This window comes from Grammomys surdaster, unplaced genomic scaffold (assembly GCF_004785775.1).
Source record: "Grammomys surdaster isolate TR1022 unplaced genomic scaffold, NIH_TR_1.0 191, whole genome shotgun sequence".
NCBI classification, from domain to species: domain Eukaryota; kingdom Metazoa; phylum Chordata; class Mammalia; order Rodentia; family Muridae; genus Grammomys; species Grammomys surdaster.
The window spans coordinates 5122494-5141789 of record NW_021604636.1 but is presented as its reverse complement, the minus strand read 5'-3'; the positions used below and the strand labels follow the sequence as shown (position 1 = coordinate 5141789).

The following is a 19296-nucleotide window of genomic DNA, read 5'->3' as shown; positions in this document are numbered from 1 at the left end:
AAGCCTCAAGTAGCTAGAATCAGGCATCTTTCCTTGCTTGGCATAACAGTGGGACCTACAGAAGCCTAGAAATATGGTATAAATCCAGAACTCCCGAAATGTATCTTGACTCTTTCAAGCTTCTCTACGAAGCACTAGAAACTTCCAAGATTTCTCTATTTTCACTTCAAGAGTTTGAATCCATTAAAGGATTTTAAAAAATACATTATAACCTAGGCCCTCAAGTAATCTTTTAAGTAGCTATAAATTTATACAAGATCAAAGTTTTGGTTCTTAAATGTAATTTCCTGTTTTAATTAAAAAGCAGAGATAATTGCTAAATGATATTCTTTATAAACTGTGATCTAATGTAAGTATAAAGTGTAAGACTATTCCAGGTATAATTTAATCTGAAAATATGAAAGCAAAGATCTTCCACCTTCTCAAAATCCATAAATCATTCAAGAATATAATATTATGAATGCAATATAATGATTGACCACAAATAGATGAGTATAATTTATTATATTTAAAATGAAAAGATAAAGTTGCTGATCTTGAAATTCTGCATAGTTTTTTCTAGGTAATAGATATCAATTATATATTTGGTTTATTGTACTTTTGAAAATCATTGATAATGGTCACAGGGTTTTTTGTAAATTAAATTCTTTCGTATGTTATTCAATCCTTGATCCAACCTGATTTCAATTTAAAGCAGTTAATTCTGTATTTGCACTTTGGCTGAGGTAAAGATTTTAATAGCAAAGACTAACAGTTGTTGAATAATAAATATACTTCATCAAAGTATTCTAGGTGGAATTTATACTTCAAGCATTACCAATAAATTTTATACTAATCACAAATTATATAATTTTATTTTTAAATTAAAATTTTATGACACCCGTGGGGGGGGCGTTTGTATGCTATAGTGTGTATGTGAAGGTTAGAGGACAGGATGCAGGGGTCAGTTATCTTCTTAAACTATTTGGGTTCTAGGGCTCAGACTCAGGACTAAGGACTTGGCAGCAAATGCCTGAGCCATCCCCCAGGCTTCTATTTAAATTTAAATTTTGTTCAATTGTATTAACATTATGTCATAATTTTTCTACTGCTTGATGAAATTATTTGTTTCTTTTGAGCTTAGCACATTTTGTAAAACTTTATTACAGATTTCTCATAGCCTTAAGAGCAGTGAGAGGAACTGCTCAAATATGAGGAGTTGTGTTCAGAGTCCTAGCAACCACACAAATGACAGGCAGTCTGGGTAGAGACCCTGTAAACCTAATGCTCAAGAAGCAGTGACAATGGATCCCTGAAGCAAACTGAACAGGTAGAACAAAGGAACCAGTGAGCTCTTGGCTTGAGAGACCTTCATTTTATAAGCTGGATGAAGCCAGATATATGACATTAACTTCTGGCATTCACACAGGTACATACTTACACACATGTAAACATGCACATTTACCACACACGTGCATATTTACAACAACAATGGATATACCAACACTTACAGAATATAGAAAGTCCTTTATCCATTTCCTGGAATCTTTTACAGGCAATTATAGCAAAAGTGTAAACATTACTAATTTAAGTATTTTAAGTTTACAACTTTGTTTATCTATGAAATAAAAGGTTAGATTCTGAGAAAAAATACATGGCATATAATAATCATCACATGTACTTTAAGAACTCATATTCGTATATCTGAAGAATACAAATTATGGAGCTTGCAGCTTATATTGGTGAAATTTCTGCACACACATTTAGTTTAATATAGGATGCTTGCAGATAAAAATATGACTACACTATTGATGTAATAATGTATTTTTTTAAGTTGTGTTATTTTTCAGTATTAGAAATGGTATCTAGAGCTGGCTACATGCTAGGCAACTGTTCTACTATTACAGCTATATAAACTACTATATTTAATTCTTTTAAAGAAATACAGCTACATGTGCTGTTTTATTAACAACTATATCTTACATATAGTTTAATACATATCTTTAAATAGCTATACTAATGCCTTAATTATATAAATCCTTTTCTTCTGAGATTATAATTATATCATTTTTCCATTTCCTCCTTCCCTTCCTCCAATCCCTCCCATATACCCCATCTTGCTGCCTTTCAAATTCATTTCCTTTTTTTTCATTATTAAATGCATATATATGTATGTATATTCTTAAATATAACCAGCTCGATCTTTTTAATGTTACTTATGTCCATAAGAGCTACATTTAAAGATTTTATTAATTTAAAACTTGTTGGAATAGTATCTTCTAATTTTTAAGACGTCAAAAGAATTAACTAGTCTAAAAACATCTTGGCCTCATTGATACACAACAGAACACTTTATCATCTATCTATCTGTCTATCTATCATCTATCTATCTATCTATCTATCTATCTATCTATCTATCTATCTATCTATGTCTCTCACTCTTGCTCACTTGCACATTCCCACTTTTATCCTTGGTCCCGATTTCATTAACATAATGTCATAAAAAATTACTAGGGCAGATAAACTCCTAGTCCCCTAAAAACAGTGTTCCATAAAAAGCAACTCAGATGAGTTAGACATAGAAGTAGGCCGTGCAAGTTTTACTGTAAAGTCACTGCTTCATTTTTATGGATGCTCCGTGCATAAAAACGATTTGTATTTAAAGAATACTCTCCATGCATTTTCAGACATCACTCTTTAGTCTCAGCATTTCCTCCTTTTAGTGGTCCTTTTTATTTTGTTTTCATTCATCTAAATCTCAGGCATTTCATAGTAGAAATTCACCTATGGTTCTGCAGTAATTCTAAATGCTTTTAACTTATTTTTTCCTCTCTTGTTTTATATTTCAGTTGTATGGAGAATTATGTAAACTGAGGAATTTGTCAGGCTAACTGTACTATATGAAGAACATAATACAATTAAATAGAAACAAATGCTAAATTTGTTATATTGCTTATATTATACTTATAATTATAATGCTTATATTATACTATAAGAATATTTTTATTTTAAAGTAGACATATGTTGAATATTAGTTGAAGTGTATAAAATTTATCTATTATAAAAGATTAAATTTATTGACATAATTTTTCATGATTAAAATATTTACTTGTGATGCTCTCAGGTTGATCTGCATTTTATGAAAAAGATTCCTCCGGGTGCTGAGGCCTCGAACATCTTGGTAGGAGAACTGGAGTTTCTAGACAGAACGGTGGTTGCCTTTGTCAGGTTATCTCCAGCTGTCTTGCTCCAAGGACTGGCTGAAGTTCCAATCCCAAGCAGGTAAAAGTATTCAAGCATTTCTCATGTATACAGAATTATTTACTTTAAGCAATGGTAATATTTTAATATAATTTTCTGATAGATTCTTGACTAGAACTGAGTGTATTACCCATCAACCTACTATTTCTTGCTTATAAGCATGGAGAGTGCTCTAAAAACAAGTCTTTCCTTCCTCATCAATATAAAAATTCATACTTTATTTTTGGCATGCTCCTCATCTGTACAGGTCAATTTTACAGTTTTTCAAAGATTATATTGAACTGTGTTCAAGAAAGAGGATCTTATATGTGTGTGGTTCCAATCAAGAGGACCATGGTTTCTAGCGCTTAGCTTTGTTTGATTAGGCCTTCAACTCATTGGTATAGCTTATATGGGATCAAATGTTTCATGCTTCAGCCCTAGAACAGTTGGTCTTTAATTCCCAGGATCTGAAGAATCATTGGCAGTCAGTCATATGATGAAAATGACTGATTCTGGTTAAAAGCTCAAGATTCATTTGTTTATCTGAACTTTTTCTTATTTAATTATGCATTGAAACTAATAGGTAAAGGTACTATAAGCTGAATTCTAATATTATTGATTCATGTTTTCTAGATATAAGGGTGCTTATGAATAAAGCTGTAAGAAAAGAAAACAAAAAATAGAATATTGACTTTGCCATGTTAGGTTCTTACTACTTTATCTGGGAATTGTCTTTCCTTCTCTCCTGCTGCCATTTCACCTGATTCTTATGCACACCTGACTTAGTCTAACCACAGCAAAGCCTGTTTGCATCAAGTGGGTTTGGAAAATAATTTTCTTCTATGAACCTTTGACTATAACTCAAAACATAACACATATTATACCACAGTTTAGTTATGGATAAATTATCCAGGAAATAGGGAATAGCAGAAGCAGGAGAAGCCTCACTCTGTAGGGACCCTGTTGACTAGAGTGGCATTCAATTGTAGCACCGGTTTGCCTTGGTCTGCATGAGAAACCTAGTTGCCATTAAAGTTATAGAAGTAAATTTCTATTTATTCCATTTCAAGTTTACTGATATACATGCCAACTTTTATTTAAAAACTAGGAAGATAAACTGAGTATATTAAAAGTGAATATAATTGTGTGACTAAGGTTATATATTTCTACATGTAAACTACAGGCTATTAACAGTTTCTAGAAATCTGAGATTCTGATTTCATGTGTCAGGTTTACTAACTGCAGAGACACCATAGTAGTATAAAATTCCCATTCAGTTGGATACTCGCATTTCCCCACTAATGAAGGTGTTTGGATTAATATGAGTCAATGCGGTCTGTTTATCGCACTCATAGTTTCTGTATTTCAAAGAAAAGAAAAATTCCCAGGAGTAAACTCTAGCCATAATAAAGTCATACACCCTCACTTTGAAAAGTCTCAGGCTTAGGTGACCTCATTCATACTGATTCAGCAAAGTATGTGTAGAGACAGCGAAGAAAAAATTGGGCCACTCTCAAGCCACTGTGTAGGGAGAGATTCAAAAAACCAGGCTATATATTTAAGAAAGATGAAAAATGAAAAAAGATTAGAATAAAGAATAAAGAAAACCATCTGTAAACCCCAGTTATCCTTACTTAGGAGGCAAAAAGGTATGGCATGATTATAAAGGCAAAATGCAATAAATGTCAGAAAATATGTTTTAGGACTTTATAAATAGCAGAAGCAGTAGAAACTTTAAAAATAGCAAGATACTCACAGGTTAGAAATTTTTCAGAAATATTATAATTGATAACACCTCTGACACCACATTCAACTACTTTTGTTTTTTATATATTACACATATGCACACACACATATGAACACATGCACACATATACACACACATACACACATATATACAACACACACACATACAAACACAGAAACACACACATGCACATACACATATAGACACACATGCACACACATCCCTAACATGGACACAATCGCTCACACAAATGCATACACACACAGGCACACGTGCACAAATATGCACATGAACATACATGCACACATGCACACAGCACAGGCACAGACACACACACACACACACACACACACACACACACACACTGAAAGAAAGCACAATTTTTTTAATTGAAGATTTGATTTATTTATTTATTTTTATTAGGATATTTTATTTATTTACATTTCAAATGTTATCCACTTTCCTGGTTTCCCCTCTGTAAGCCCCCCTTACCCTGCTTCTATGAGGATGCTCCTCCACCCACCTAGCCATTTCTGCCTCACCACCCTAGTATTCCTCTACACTGGGGCATGAAGCCTTCACAGGACCAAGGACCTCCCCTCCCATTGATGCCAGATAAGGCCCCTTCAGCTCCTTCAGTCCTTCCTTTCACTCCTCCACTGGGATCCCTGTGTTAATTCCGATAGTTGGCTGTAAGCATCCACATCTGTATTGGTCAGGATCTGGCAGAGCCTCTCAGGAGACAGCTGTATCAGACTTCTGTCAGCAAGCACTTGTTGGTATCCGCAGTAGTGTCTGGGTTTGGTGTCTGCATGTCGGATGGCTCTCCAGGTGGGACAGTCTCTGGATGGCCTTTCCTTCAGTCTCTTCTCCACTCTTTGTCTCTGTATTTCCTTTAGACAGGAGCAGTTCTGGGTTAAATTTTTGGAGATGGGTGGGTGGTCCCATCCCTCAACTGGGAACCATGCCTAACCTCTGGATATGGTCTTGCCAGGTCCTCCCTTCCCTTTGTGGAGGTATTTCAGCTAATGGAGAGAGCAGAATTTGATGGGTTCAATTGTAACTGAGAGAAAATTAATGTCATAAATGACCTCTAAGGTTGTCTAATAGATGCTTCATATAAAACATGTATAATCACACCATTTACAGCTAAAGAAAGCATAGAATTATACTAACTAAAAATTGTACCAGATAGAGTTATTCTTACTAATGGAAACCATTTAACAAATCAATACCACAGAGTAGTATGGCAACATAAACAGAACACTTTAATTTTCATTCTTTTATGTGTAAGTTATTATACATTTTTCTTCTCCCTTACTAATTTTTAAGTCCTAGCAGGTTTTATGTTCAATAAAAATGTATGTACAGTGACTAGATGTTAATAATGTATTCTTAATGTATAATAACATATATATATATACATATACATATACATATATATCCTTTCTTCTTCTTGGTCTTCATTTTATGTACTAGTGAACTTGTCTGCTTTCTATTCAGAGGGATTTAATTTTCCTATCATCCTCTTCTAAGGACTTATAATCTTTAAAATTCCTGATCACAAATTCATAGGCTATGTAGACAGCTAAAAAAGAGAAATCCTAGGGTTAGAAACAACCCAACTTTCCCATTGCATGAGAATCTTATACTGAAGTCTCAACTGTAAAACATTTCAAAATCATAATGAACTGTAAAAAAAAAGTTTCATATTAAAATCCTCATTTTGACTGATTCGTTTGAGAGGAGGAATTCTGTTCTAAGGCGGTTTTTGTTATATTTCCACCTTGAATTTTTTCCCTTTAATTACAGATTTCTGTTCATCCTTCTGGGACCCCTGGGAAAGGGTCAACAGTACCATGAAATTGGCAGATCGATTGCAACCTTAATGACTGATGAGGTATTTGTTCACAATCCTAAGGAATATTTTCTTGTTTAAACCCAGTTTTAAATTGGGTTATCCAGTTTTGATATCTAGTTTTTTTCGTTGTTGTTGTTTTTTTGTTTTTGTTTTTTTTCTCTTTATATATTTTTGGTAATTCCCCTCTATAAGATACGGAGTTGGTAAAAATCTTTTCCAGTTCTGTAGGCTGCCACTTTGTCTGATTGACAGTGTCCTTTGTCATATAGAAGCTTTTCAGTTTCATGAAGCCCCATTTATTAACTTTGATCTTAGTGTTTGTGCTAATGGTGTTTTGTTCAGAAAGTCTTTTCCTGTGTTAATGAGTTCAAGGCTATTATCCACTTTTTTTCCATCAGGTTCAGTGTATCTTGTTTTGTGTTGAGGTCTTTGATCCATTTGGAGTTGAGCGCATGGTGATAAGTATGTATCTATTTGGATTCTTCTCCATGCAGCCATGCAGTTTGACTAGCACCATTGGTTGAAGATGCTATCTTTTGTGTATTTATAGCTTCTTTATATATAAAAAAACCTCACATGTCCACAGGTGTGTTGATTTATGTCTTCATCTTCAGTTCGATTTCATTGATCAACATGTCCGTTTTCATGCCAGTACCATGCTGTTTTTTATTATGATGGCTCTGTACAACTTGAAATCAGGATGGATGATGGGACCTCCTACAGTTCTTTGATTAGTCAGGATTATTTAGGCGATCTGTTTTTTTTTGTATTTCCCATATGATGCTGAAGTTTTTCTTTCAATATCTGTGAAGAATTGTATTGTAGTTTTGGTTGTGATTACACTGAATCTATATATTACATTTGGTAGGATGGACAGTTTTACTATATTAACTCTACTAATCTTTTTAATAGCTTATTGAAAATATGCCACTGCTTTTTTTTCTGTAGGTGTTTCATGATGTTGCTTACAAAGCTAAAGATCGCAATGACTTGGTGTCAGGAATTGATGAGTTTCTGGATCAGGTTACAGTTCTTCCACCTGGAGAATGGGATCCAAGCATAAGAATAGAACCTCCCAAAAATGTCCCTTCCCAGGTGAGTATGTTTGAAAACACTCTTTACAATTCTAACAGTTTGTTTTTCTTTATATCCATGTCCCTAAAATAAGGCAATGTACCATAAAGTATCAAATGATTTAATTTATTCCAATAAAGCAAAAAACATTACTTTAGAAAATGTTCTTGATACAATCTAATGTAGTGAAAAATTTGGCATTTTGATCATGAGCCACTAAATAAGTTTCATGTGCCTGGAAATATTTCAGGGCCAATGCAAGAGACATTAAATTTCATAACAGCATAAAATATGACCTAAGATAAATCCCATTATTTTTACTGTTCTGAAAGTTGACAAGGATTTGGGAAAACTCAAAGGAGGATTCATCGTGTTTTATAAAATCTCTATTACTGCTAATCACAGTGAAAACTAAGAAAAGTTTTTATCCTGATTTTTATGTTTCTTTCATTTTATGCATGATATACATTTTTATAAAAATTCTACAAATGAAAATCAAATGTGTATTTTACCTATCCTGTATTACAGAAAAATAAAGAGCATTGTTAATGCTTATGCCATTTTCTTATCTGAGACATGACTGTTGAAAATGGTGACCAAATGTCTGCAAAGCTCTCTCTTCATATTGCTTTGTGTTTCCTCTGTAATCTCTCTCCCACATTCTTCCAGTCAGTGCCTTTGGGCCTTGTTCCCGCAAAGTCCAGCCTTGTCTCACTCTGATGTGCTGACTAAAGTGAGAAGAGGGCCTACTGACCCAATCCTGTACTTAGATTTTCAGGTCTGTTAGGAGTGGGCAGACTGGCAAGTATATTACTAAACCATGGGTATGTAAAAATGGTCATCCCAACTCCTCTGTCAGCTTAAAAGTATGATATTAATATCTCAGGTCTGTGTTTTTATTGTGAAGTCATTTTACCATTTTTAAAATCTATTTACTCTCTTAACAATTACCATTTTGTAGATGTATAACTGAAACCATGTAACTTAAGTTCCTTTACTACTAAAATAAAAGCCGTGGCATAGAAAGTGATTGTAAAGGCTTTCTCATTCCTCTACTCAAACATATCTACATTAATGATATTAGAAATGGCAACATGATGCTTTCTAAAGCAATATGAATAAGCCTCTTATTAATGGCATTTGGATAAATGTAGTGAAAATATTAAGATATTGAGAGTGAAAGTTTGTAATCCACTGTACCTTCAATTAATCTTCAAATGTTAAATTATTTTTAACATATTCTGGTTTTTGAGGCAAGATGAATGATGGGAAATCTGTATTTTTTTTATTTTTTAGGAGAAAATAAGAATTAGCACATTCTAGGTATTAGGAAATGGTAATACAAAGAACATTGAATTAGGAATTATATTATCTAGGTTTTGCCAATGAGTATTTGTCTGACCATGAATGAATTGATGCTTTGTTTCAGAACGGCTCAACAGAAATTGTCCAGTAAAGAAAGCATTCTATAGTTATGGTCTTTAATCACCGAGCTACTGTTATAGCTACTGCAATTAACAAATTTATTCTTTATTTTAATTAAATTTGTATGGATATGTGGATAAATGCTATTATATTAGATAGCAATATATTATACAATGAACATGAATTTAGAGATACACTCTATACTTCATTATATTAATATTTTTAAACTCCATGCTATATTTAAATACTAGATAATATGAGCCATGTTTATGAATTAGCATATATTAAGCACCTTGAATTCACCCTGATTTAAATAAAATAATGTTGCCCTTATCAAATTTTGTGGTTTTTATTCTTATTCTTCTGAAATGTGCAGATGACAGCATTTTTAATATATTTTCTTTTTAGACAAAAGACCCAACCTGTCATCTCAAGCAATGTGCCTGAATTTCTCCTTTATGCTCTTATGTCAGTCATTGCAAACACTGTCTTACATATTCCTTCCTCTTCTTTGCTCTTTTCATGTATTGTGCTTGGTTGTCAAAACCATAGCTGTATAGGGATCCTACTTTTTGCTGTTTGGCACAATGTCATTGCCAAAGCAGAAGGGAAGAGTGTGGCTTTATTCACTAGCTTCCCATCATTTAACGACCACATGGCTCAAGTGAACCCTTAATGGTCCGCATTGAGTATCAAATCCTCCCCAAGGCCAGCCGTTTTTTTCTCGCCCTTGCTGTCTCTCAACGTTTCAGTATACCCTCTGTGACCCTTGCTGCTACATGTTTACTGTTTCTCAGCTTCATGAAAAATTTGAGACCAGTCCTCCCTATATCACTTGTGATGAAAGCACGCATTCCAGTTTTGCACCAGATCCCAGCTTTATGCACCTACTCAAGGACTTTGCTCTGCCAAAACACCCTCTCTCATCATTACATCGGTCCTTCCTCCTGTGTTGTATCACTGTAATAAAATATGGTTGTCATAAAATCATACAAAGTAACTGCTTTGATATCAATGCTATTGTCAGTCAGTTACACAGTTTTGCTTTCGTATGCAGTAGAATGTTATAAAGGAGTTCTCTATAATATATACCTCTACTACCTTTCCTACACTTCTCTACAAATACCTATATCAGTTGGCATCACCCTTTACTTCAATAAACCAATTATTGCCACCACTGCCATCCACGATGATAGAAACTGTGGAAATTTGTTGGTCTATATTCCACTTCACACATGGATAGCAACATTTGATAGAATTGATAATGCCCTTATTCTGAGTGTATTCTCTTTGCTTAGTTCCTAAACATCACAGTCTCATGGTGTTCCTACAGTCTCATAGGTCATTTTTACCAGTCTTCCTCTTCTCTCTGACTTTTTTTTTGTTAAGACTAACACTTAGACCATAACCATGTTCTTTATATCCATATGTCCCTCTATCTATGCTCACGCTCTTGGTAATATCATCCAATCTTAGAACATTAAACCTTTTTCCAAATTTATTTTCTAAACTGAACTCATTATTCATCTACCTATTCTATGTGTCTACTTGAATATTTGATAGTTTAATCCAAATTGAATATAGTCTCATTTCTTTATATCTCTCTTTTCTTGTAAATATAATTTTAAGCTAAGCAATATATATTTCTAGGAGTATATAAGAATCTCTGAGTTTTCCCAAAATCAATTATTTTTGAATCTTCCTATCTTAGTTAACAGTTAAATATATTCTTATAGTTGGTTGGACCCAACAATCCATTATTTCAAATTTTACACCTTATACCTTATGTGTATTCTTCCAGAGAATTCTGATGGCTTTGCCTTCTGTCTGTATCTGTAATTATACTCTTTCTCATTGTGACCACCCTGATTCAATTTTCCACCACCTTTCCCCTGGGTTTCTGAAATAGCTCCTTACCTTGCTCCTTCATTCCATGCCTTAGAATCTCTTCTCATCCTTATAGTCAAACTAATTCCAAGTTCTATTATATTATTTCTATCCTCAAGCCGTTGTAAATATTTCTTATTTGATGGAGAAAAGGACAGTGGCTGCTTAAGTCTCTACATCACATCCCCTTTTTCTGTGAATCTATCTCTTCTACTTTCCTTTGTCCTGGTGTCATTAAAATCTTCCAGCCATTCTGCTTTTTAAGACTATGGCACTGGCTGGTCCTCCTTCCTTGACATCCTCAAGTTATTTAGGATGCCTGACTCTCTCACCTCCATCAAGTTTTTCCACATGACGCTTTCCACAGAGCCTATTTAAAACCTCAGTTCATAATTACTGCTCCTTCTTCCCGATCCAGTTCCCTCTGATACCTTGTACTCTGGGGAGATTTTTCTTCTTTTCCATAATCTCAATTTTTTCTAATCTACTGTACAATTAAATATTTAAATTTATTTTCTTTCTGTATTTTCTATGAGAATATATGCTCTACAAGCCTAATGTATTAAGGGTATTTCACACATAAAAACATTCCAAGTACATATGTTTGTTTCAGAACTTAAAATAGATTCTATTTCTTTAGAATGTCTATTGATTTTTATAAGCATTAAATTTCTCAATGATTTTCTACTCCTTGAGTAAACATGTGCTTTAGAATGGTTAATACCTTAATTATTTATCATCCATTTTATCATCATACAACTTTTCAAATGTATAAAGCAAAATTTAAATTATCCAAAGAAAATTATTTCCACAGAAGACCATATATTATCACTTGTTTTCTGAGGCCTATAGGAGGTATGACTTGTTTCCCTAGGTAAGTGGAAGGAAGTAATAATGGCCACTCTTAAATCTTTTATATTTACTCTTAAATATTTTATATTTATTGTGAAGATAAGCTCTTCATCAGTTGAAATACATCTTCTCTCTTATTTTTAAACCTTACTCTAGTTCATCTTTCCATATAACTGTAGAATTGTAGAAATACTAACTCATGAACTTTTCTATATTATGCTTAATAAAAAATCATTTCGTCATGTGTGAAACACATATCAGTCTATCTAAATGTCCTATTGTACATAAGATCAACTATCTTATCAATCTGTGCTTCATATTTATTCTAATTCTAGTTTGGAATGACAATGAAGTACAAGTTTATCGTATAACTTAAAGGCTCTTTATCATTCTTTTAAATACTTTTAAATACATTGATAAAATCTAAGATGTCCAAAGAAGGAATTTAGGGAGGACTTTATGATTTAATTTTCTCTCAGATATCTCTATCGCTAGCAAAAGTAAGTGGAATAAATCTGAGGAAAATGACACACAAATCTCATTTAATTTTCCATTGGTTCAAGCAGAGACTTCCTTTTGTAATAGTATTGTGTCCGTGAGACATGAAGACTTGGAGCATAAATTGTCCCTTTCTAGAAGACATGCTCTAGAGAAATAGAGGGAATGATGCTCAAAAATAGTGAAACGGTAGAGAATATTTCTTTCTCCTCTTTCTTTTCTGATAGAAATTGAATTCAGACCTTGGACACAATAGACAAGCACCTTTCTGGTGAGCTATGTGTATCCCAGCCTGAGAACACTGATATTTTCTGTTTATCTTTGCATCTATTTCATGTATATCAATGTACGGCACAAACTAGGGCACTGAAAAACTGTTAGGTTTGACTGATAAGATTTAAAAGTTGTCGATTACTCATCTAGTTCATCCACACTATAAAATAGGGACTGTTGTCATCCCCAGTGATGAAGGAAGGATGATAGCCTTAGAAGATAGGATGCATTTCCAAAGGTTAAGCAGCCACTAAGCACAGATCCTGTGGTCTTAACCATTCTACACATGTCTTCAAAGGGAACAATGTCGGGCTGGAGAGATGGTTCATTGGTTAAGAGCACTGACTGCTCTTCCAGAGGTCCTGAGTTCAATTCGCAGCAACCACATGATGGCTCACAACCATCTGTAATGGGATCCGATGCCTTCTTCTGGTGTGTCTGAACTCACATATATAAAACGGGAAAATGTTGTTTTCGTAATTAATGCCCAGCATTGCAACAAATATACACCAACAAAAATTCTCTGCAGGAGAAGAGGAAGATTCCTGCTGTACCAAATGGAACAGCAGCTCATGGTGAAGCTGAGCCACATGGAGGACACAGTGGACCCGAACTCGAGCGAACTGGGAGGTTAGTGGCAGCCATGTTGGGGGACTTGAATGCTGTCTTATTTGTCAGGAATTGTTTCAAGATCTAATTTTTTTTAATACTTTTAATATCTACTCTTTGAGAGTGAAATGCCAATTAATTTGATTTCTCTGAAGTGAGTAATGATTGTCACTACTGTTAAAACAGAACAGTGGCCACACCATTCTATCTTATTCTAGTCTTTCATTTTATGACGCATAAAATGCATTCAGAGTCTTAGAATGAATAAGAAAGCTGTCAGTTGACGCATCCAAAACAGCTTGTTGAAAGCTTTAAGTTCAAGATGGAAATAAAACTAAATGCCAAGAATTAAGTCCTGTAGACCTTACCTCATTAAATGCTAGTATGATGTATATAATGGTATTTTTTATTATTATGCCTGTGATTTCAAAGAGCTATATGATTTATTTTTCTAATCATACACCTTTGAAGAGATGAAAGCTTCAATTTATTTCATAAAATGTTTTTTATGGGTTTTTGACAGCTTGTCTTTCTGCAAGCAATGTGTGAGGAGAAAATCAGAACCCTTGGGTGGATGTCTCTTCAGGGAGCTTGTGTGGACAGCCTCCCTATAATTAAAGACAATTGCCAAGGCTTTGTAGGATTGGTGGCCCTCCCTTGGGCCATTTTCTGTACTGCTTGCAGTGTGCCCATTGCTGACTTCCCAGTTCCTGACAACCCTGCATTTCGATTCTCCTGTGTTTCCCTTTACTGCTGTTTGTCTCTGAAGAAATGTTCTTTAACATCTTCCTTGGCTTCATACTAATTTTTAGATGGTTCGGGTGTCTCCTTTTTCCCTTCCTGGAAGCTTTATACTCATCCCGTTTGCGTTTGCTTTCATACATTCAAATACTGTCTTTTTTTTTTTTTTGATGGTATATACTTTTTCTTTTCCTCTCAGGTGTAACATGCCACATAGCTTAGATTTTTTTTCGAGTTCACTTTTCCTTACTGCTTCCTAAATCCTCCCAGGTCACCAATATCCGGTATCTTCGCTTCTCCAGAGTTCTTCCACAGACTCTGTGGCTGACATGACTTGAAGTTTCCATTACTCATCTGCTCTCCTGGAATTGCTGGTGTACATCTGGGCTGCTCTTGCACTGTTCTTCTGTAATGAACTCTCACTTCTGGATTTAGATCTTTACCGATAAAAGCACATTTACTATACAGCTATCTAACAACTATTCAAACTGATGTATGCTCCAATAAGTGGTTAATTACACAGCAGTGGGCTAATGAAATGCTACCAAAACTATAAATATTAATTACTAATTAATAGTTCATAACTATCTTAAATTATTTTTAGAAATAGGATATAAATCCTAATGAATGCTTAGCTTAGTGGAATGAATCGACTTTGAACTGTGACTTTGACAAGGTAACATATTATTCAGAAATAGAAACTATACAGCGTTTACACACATATGTTTTGCCAAACGCAGTTAGAGAATCCTTATGTGAGGTTTGTATATGTATGCATCTCACGTGTTCTTTAGAAGCATCTCTGAGTTTCAAATGTCTCACTGTCTCAGAATTTTATTTTCAATCATTTCTACTTGAAGAAACCACTAGAAAAACAGTGATTTTACATTCATATACCATTAGATAGTTACTAATATACAACTATTATGTCTCTATCGGATCAACAGAATTAAGAGCTGGTGAGATGGCTCAGTGCCAAGCCTGATCACCTGAGTTATCCCCAGAGCCCACATGGCAGAAGGAGAGAACTGACTCTCTCAAATTGTCCTCTGACAAGCCCCACAAACACACACAGAAAATAAATCGATGAAAAAAAGCAGTTATTCTGAGCATAATTTCACAGTCAAATAGAACTTGACTTGTAAGAAAGGAATCATTTTGAGATAACATTAAAAATGAGCACTTTTCACAAAATAACAAAAGTTTAATTTTTATGATCCAAGAATATTCAGCATAGCATCCGCATTTGGAAACCTTACAGTTTTTGATTTATCACTTTTTTTAATACATGGTTTTGCTGTATATTTCACATTGGCCTCAAACTCACATCCTGCCTCCTGCCTCTGGAGCGCTGGGCTTATTGACATGTGCCGCCCTGTCCAGCTTTAAAATATTTTTTAACCATCAACGTTCCTGCAGGAGCCATATTGTAGTCTCACTTTGAGATCACATCTTTATTCCATAGAATGAAATGAACTTTCAATATCAAACATTAAATCTGAATGTTGTCATCAAATATTCAAATAATGAGGAAACCTACTTATTAGTGTTTTCATTCCTAATGTGACAAAGAACATTAGTGCTCAGATCTTAAGCATCAATTTACAATCTAAAACTCTTGACCCAAAGACAAAGCCCTCCGAAGAGTTTCAGGATGTTTCCTTTTGTCATATTTGGAGTAAGTGGATTATTTCCAGAAAAAGTTATCATTGTCATGTAATTGATAGGAGTTGAAATACGTGTCAGCATTAGTGGATCAAAATGACATTTCTCTAGTTTGGTTATATTAGTTTCCTGAAAGTAAAAACAGCCTCAGGGTCTATTTGTCTCTACCGAATGTTGTTCTCTACATGTTCACTTAGTTATCTTCTTACAGGGTCCTTTTTATCGGTAGACAGACTAGGTGACTGAAGTTATGATTAACTATGATTAAGTTATCATCATTAGGGTGATGTTTAAGAGTATCATTCACAAAGACCAGTTGTCTCTCTGTCTCTCTCCTTTTTCGGCTATGCTTGATTAAGTGCAAAATATTAAAAAACAACAAAAAAATTACACAAAAATCAACAAAAACTACTTCCAAGGTTGACAGTGAAGGCCCATGTTTATTGTTAATAAAGGAATGACACAGAGATTGGAATCTCTCATTATTTGAAATTTGATTGATGAATCCCTGATGAATGCTTGAGAAAGCCTGAAAGTTTTTTTTGTTTTGTTTTGTTTTTTTAAGTTGTAGGAACAATATTTTGGGTAGTGTAGTAATGCAAAGCTGCTCCTGTAGGTCATCACGATGAATTGTGGTAGTCTAATGTGGGTCTCATCTCTGCTGATGGTAAATGATACTGTGACCAGGTGACAGGCCAAATGAACCTTCAAACTGACAAGCTTTTTATCTTTGGGTTTTGCTCTTGTGTCCCCCCCCCAACCCCGTGTCTTAGGATTTTTGGGGGACTTATATTAGATATCAAAAGAAAGGCTCCATTCTTCTGGAGTGACTTCAGGGATGCTTTCAGCCTGCAGTGCTTAGCATCGTTCCTGTTTCTCTACTGTGCCTGTATGTCTCCTGTCATCACATTTGGAGGACTGTTGGGAGAAGCAACTGAAGGCCGTATAGTATGTATCATTCTTTTCTTTGAACTTTAGTCTGACTTCTTATTTGTCGTTATGTTAGTGAGCATTGGATTTTGGATTTCTGGAGAGATTTGATACATGGTCCAGAAGATTAACTTTCTATGAGTTTCCTGGGTGGCTACTGGAGCTGGTTATCTCAGAACAGAATGTCTTTTTTGAGTGTTGTGCAAGGCTATGGCCTGATGCCATACCCTTTGATATACAGTTCTAGGTCAGTTTTGGGCAGAGTCCACTTTTTAAAAATCTGAGTCATGCTTCTATTCAGACACTCATTCTGAAAATATTTAAATATTTAGTAAAGCAATAAAAAATGGAGCAAGGAATAGACTATACTTCCCAGTTACTGTTAACAAATTTTTGCCGCCTCGTCCCCACTGGCCATTTTCTCAGCCTTTTCCCCCATATTCTGTGCAGGTTTCTAGGGAAAATGCAGTGGAGGATAGACATGCGAATCAATATATCTGAGATGTTTATACCTGTCACAGCTGCTGCCTGTGCATCTGAGGTAATGGGTCCATTTGTATTTTTTTCAGAGTGCAATCGAATCACTCTTTGGAGCGTCTATGACCGGGATTGCCTATTCTCTTTTTGGTGGACAGCCTCTGACCATATTAGGCAGTACAGGACCTGTTTTGGTGTTTGAAAAGATCTTGTTTAAGTTTTGCAAGTAAGTATTGAGACTCTTGGCTACTGTATGCCTGTTCCTTGCTGTGCTGTATTTTTTTTTCCTTCATCCGACATCATCACTGTTGGAGGTCTGCAGGGACAAGTGAATTCATTCAGTTTGTCATGTTTAGTCTTTATGGGAATGCAGGAAAAGTTAAAATATCTGTGCGCATACTGTGCATGTAATATCCATACTAAATAAGATTCATTTTTAAGCGCCGAGGAAACACCCATTAGTTTGTCCCCTTAGATTTTTCTCTACAGAGCCCACAGACCCAAGGGATGTGAAGATGCTTACTTCCACTTCCTGATTTAGGCTTGTTTCCTCTTGTTTAAATGGTATCAAGCTGTCAAATGACCTTCTTCCCACACTCTCCTATTTCTCCTAGAGAATATGGGCTGTCGTACTTGTCCTTAAGGGCCAGCATTGGACTCTGGACTGCAACACTATGCATCATACTTGTGGCCACCGACGCCAGTTCCCTTGTCTGCTATATCACCCGGTTTACTGAAGAAGCTTTCGCTTCTCTCATTTGCATCATCTTTATCTATGAAGCCCTGGAGAAACTGTTCGAGCTCAGTGAAGCCTATCCAATCAATATGCACAATGATTTGGAACTGCTGACACAATACGCGTAAGTAGTCTGACTTCCGCTCCTGGCTTCCAGGCTCCTCTTTTCACAAATATTGCTATTGTTTAAGAAATATGAAGACCTTATTCATCAGAGAGTGGGCCTTGAAATGACCCATGACCTACATCCTGGTTTTTCAGAGCTGAATAGGATTTTAAGTCATCTAGTCAGCCCCACATCAGATTCCTGTGTTCTCATCACATTATCTCTGCCAAGAACATCATTCTAAAGAGCTGTTTGTCAAGTGTTTCATAAAATAAACACATAATTAACCAAGTCAATATAAATACAGATTGGTTCTGTTTTCCAAACGGTATCATTTTACGATGCTTTTTAAGATCAGATTTAAAGAAACTAAGGAAATGAAACTCTTAAGAGTTTAAGTTGTATGTACTTGATGTTTGAAATTGTGATTAAAAACAGATGAAAACCAGCAAAACTTAAGTCTAATTTGACTTTTGGATGCTTGTGGTAAAAATATCTAAGTATTAGTTTCTGAAGAAGATTTTGCAGTTCAAGACTGAAGGCATTGGATTTTCCTAATTTTGGTAAACCCGAAATCAGGCACTGCTCCAGCACTGCACCTGTAGAGCATATATGTGGTCATTAATTGGTATGCATATTTAATTTTGCAGTCTTTGTTCCAGTTGTGTGTGCAGTTTCACAGAACAAACATTTGAAGTGATGCATTCCTCAGTGGGCACTTGTAACTCTTGTTCCAGCCTCCAAGATCACTTAGATATAACTCAAATATTTTAACTATTTCTTTACTGCTAGAAATTCAATGTCAAAATTACATAATAATAGTACAGTGTCGTAATTCTTAAAATGAGAGATAATGATGCATTTTTAAAACAATGTAGTTCTTGGTATTTAACATTTTCTTTGATTTCAGAGAGAGCTTAAAACAAAGAGTCTCTATTTTGGAAACAAGAAGACTCAAGATTTTATATGCAAAATAATTTCCCCAAATAAAATAGATATTAGTAATGTTGTAAATGCATTAAGGAAATAGGTGGGTGTCACAGACAATCAGGAAGAGTCAGATAGTAACAGCAATTTGTTCAGAATCATAGGTTACACAGTCACGTGCTAAGGGCAGGAAAGTTGGATCAGATATTTTGGTCATCCTGATAAGCCCTTAGAAATAGTGATCACGGGAGTGTTCACAGGACTTT

At 34.8% G+C, this 19296-nt stretch overlaps 1 protein-coding gene across 24 annotated transcripts in view; it reads left to right on the top strand.

Annotated features, from left to right (window-relative positions):
- Positions 1 to 19296, top strand: part of Slc4a10 (solute carrier family 4 member 10) — a 296786-nt gene that overhangs the window by 217016 nt on the left and 60474 nt on the right. For all 24 annotated transcript variants that reach the window (XM_028769142.1, XM_028769139.1, XM_028769136.1 and 21 more), the window contains 7 exons: positions 3104 to 3261; positions 6782 to 6869; positions 7779 to 7925; positions 13369 to 13469; positions 16628 to 16802; positions 17354 to 17487; positions 17876 to 18121. In XM_028769142.1, coding sequence (XP_028624975.1) covers positions 3104 to 3261; positions 6782 to 6869; positions 7779 to 7925; positions 13369 to 13469; positions 16628 to 16802; positions 17354 to 17487; positions 17876 to 18121 — 1049 coding nt within the window. The remainder of the gene's footprint in view (positions 1 to 3103; positions 3262 to 6781; positions 6870 to 7778; positions 7926 to 13368; positions 13470 to 16627; positions 16803 to 17353; positions 17488 to 17875; positions 18122 to 19296) is intronic.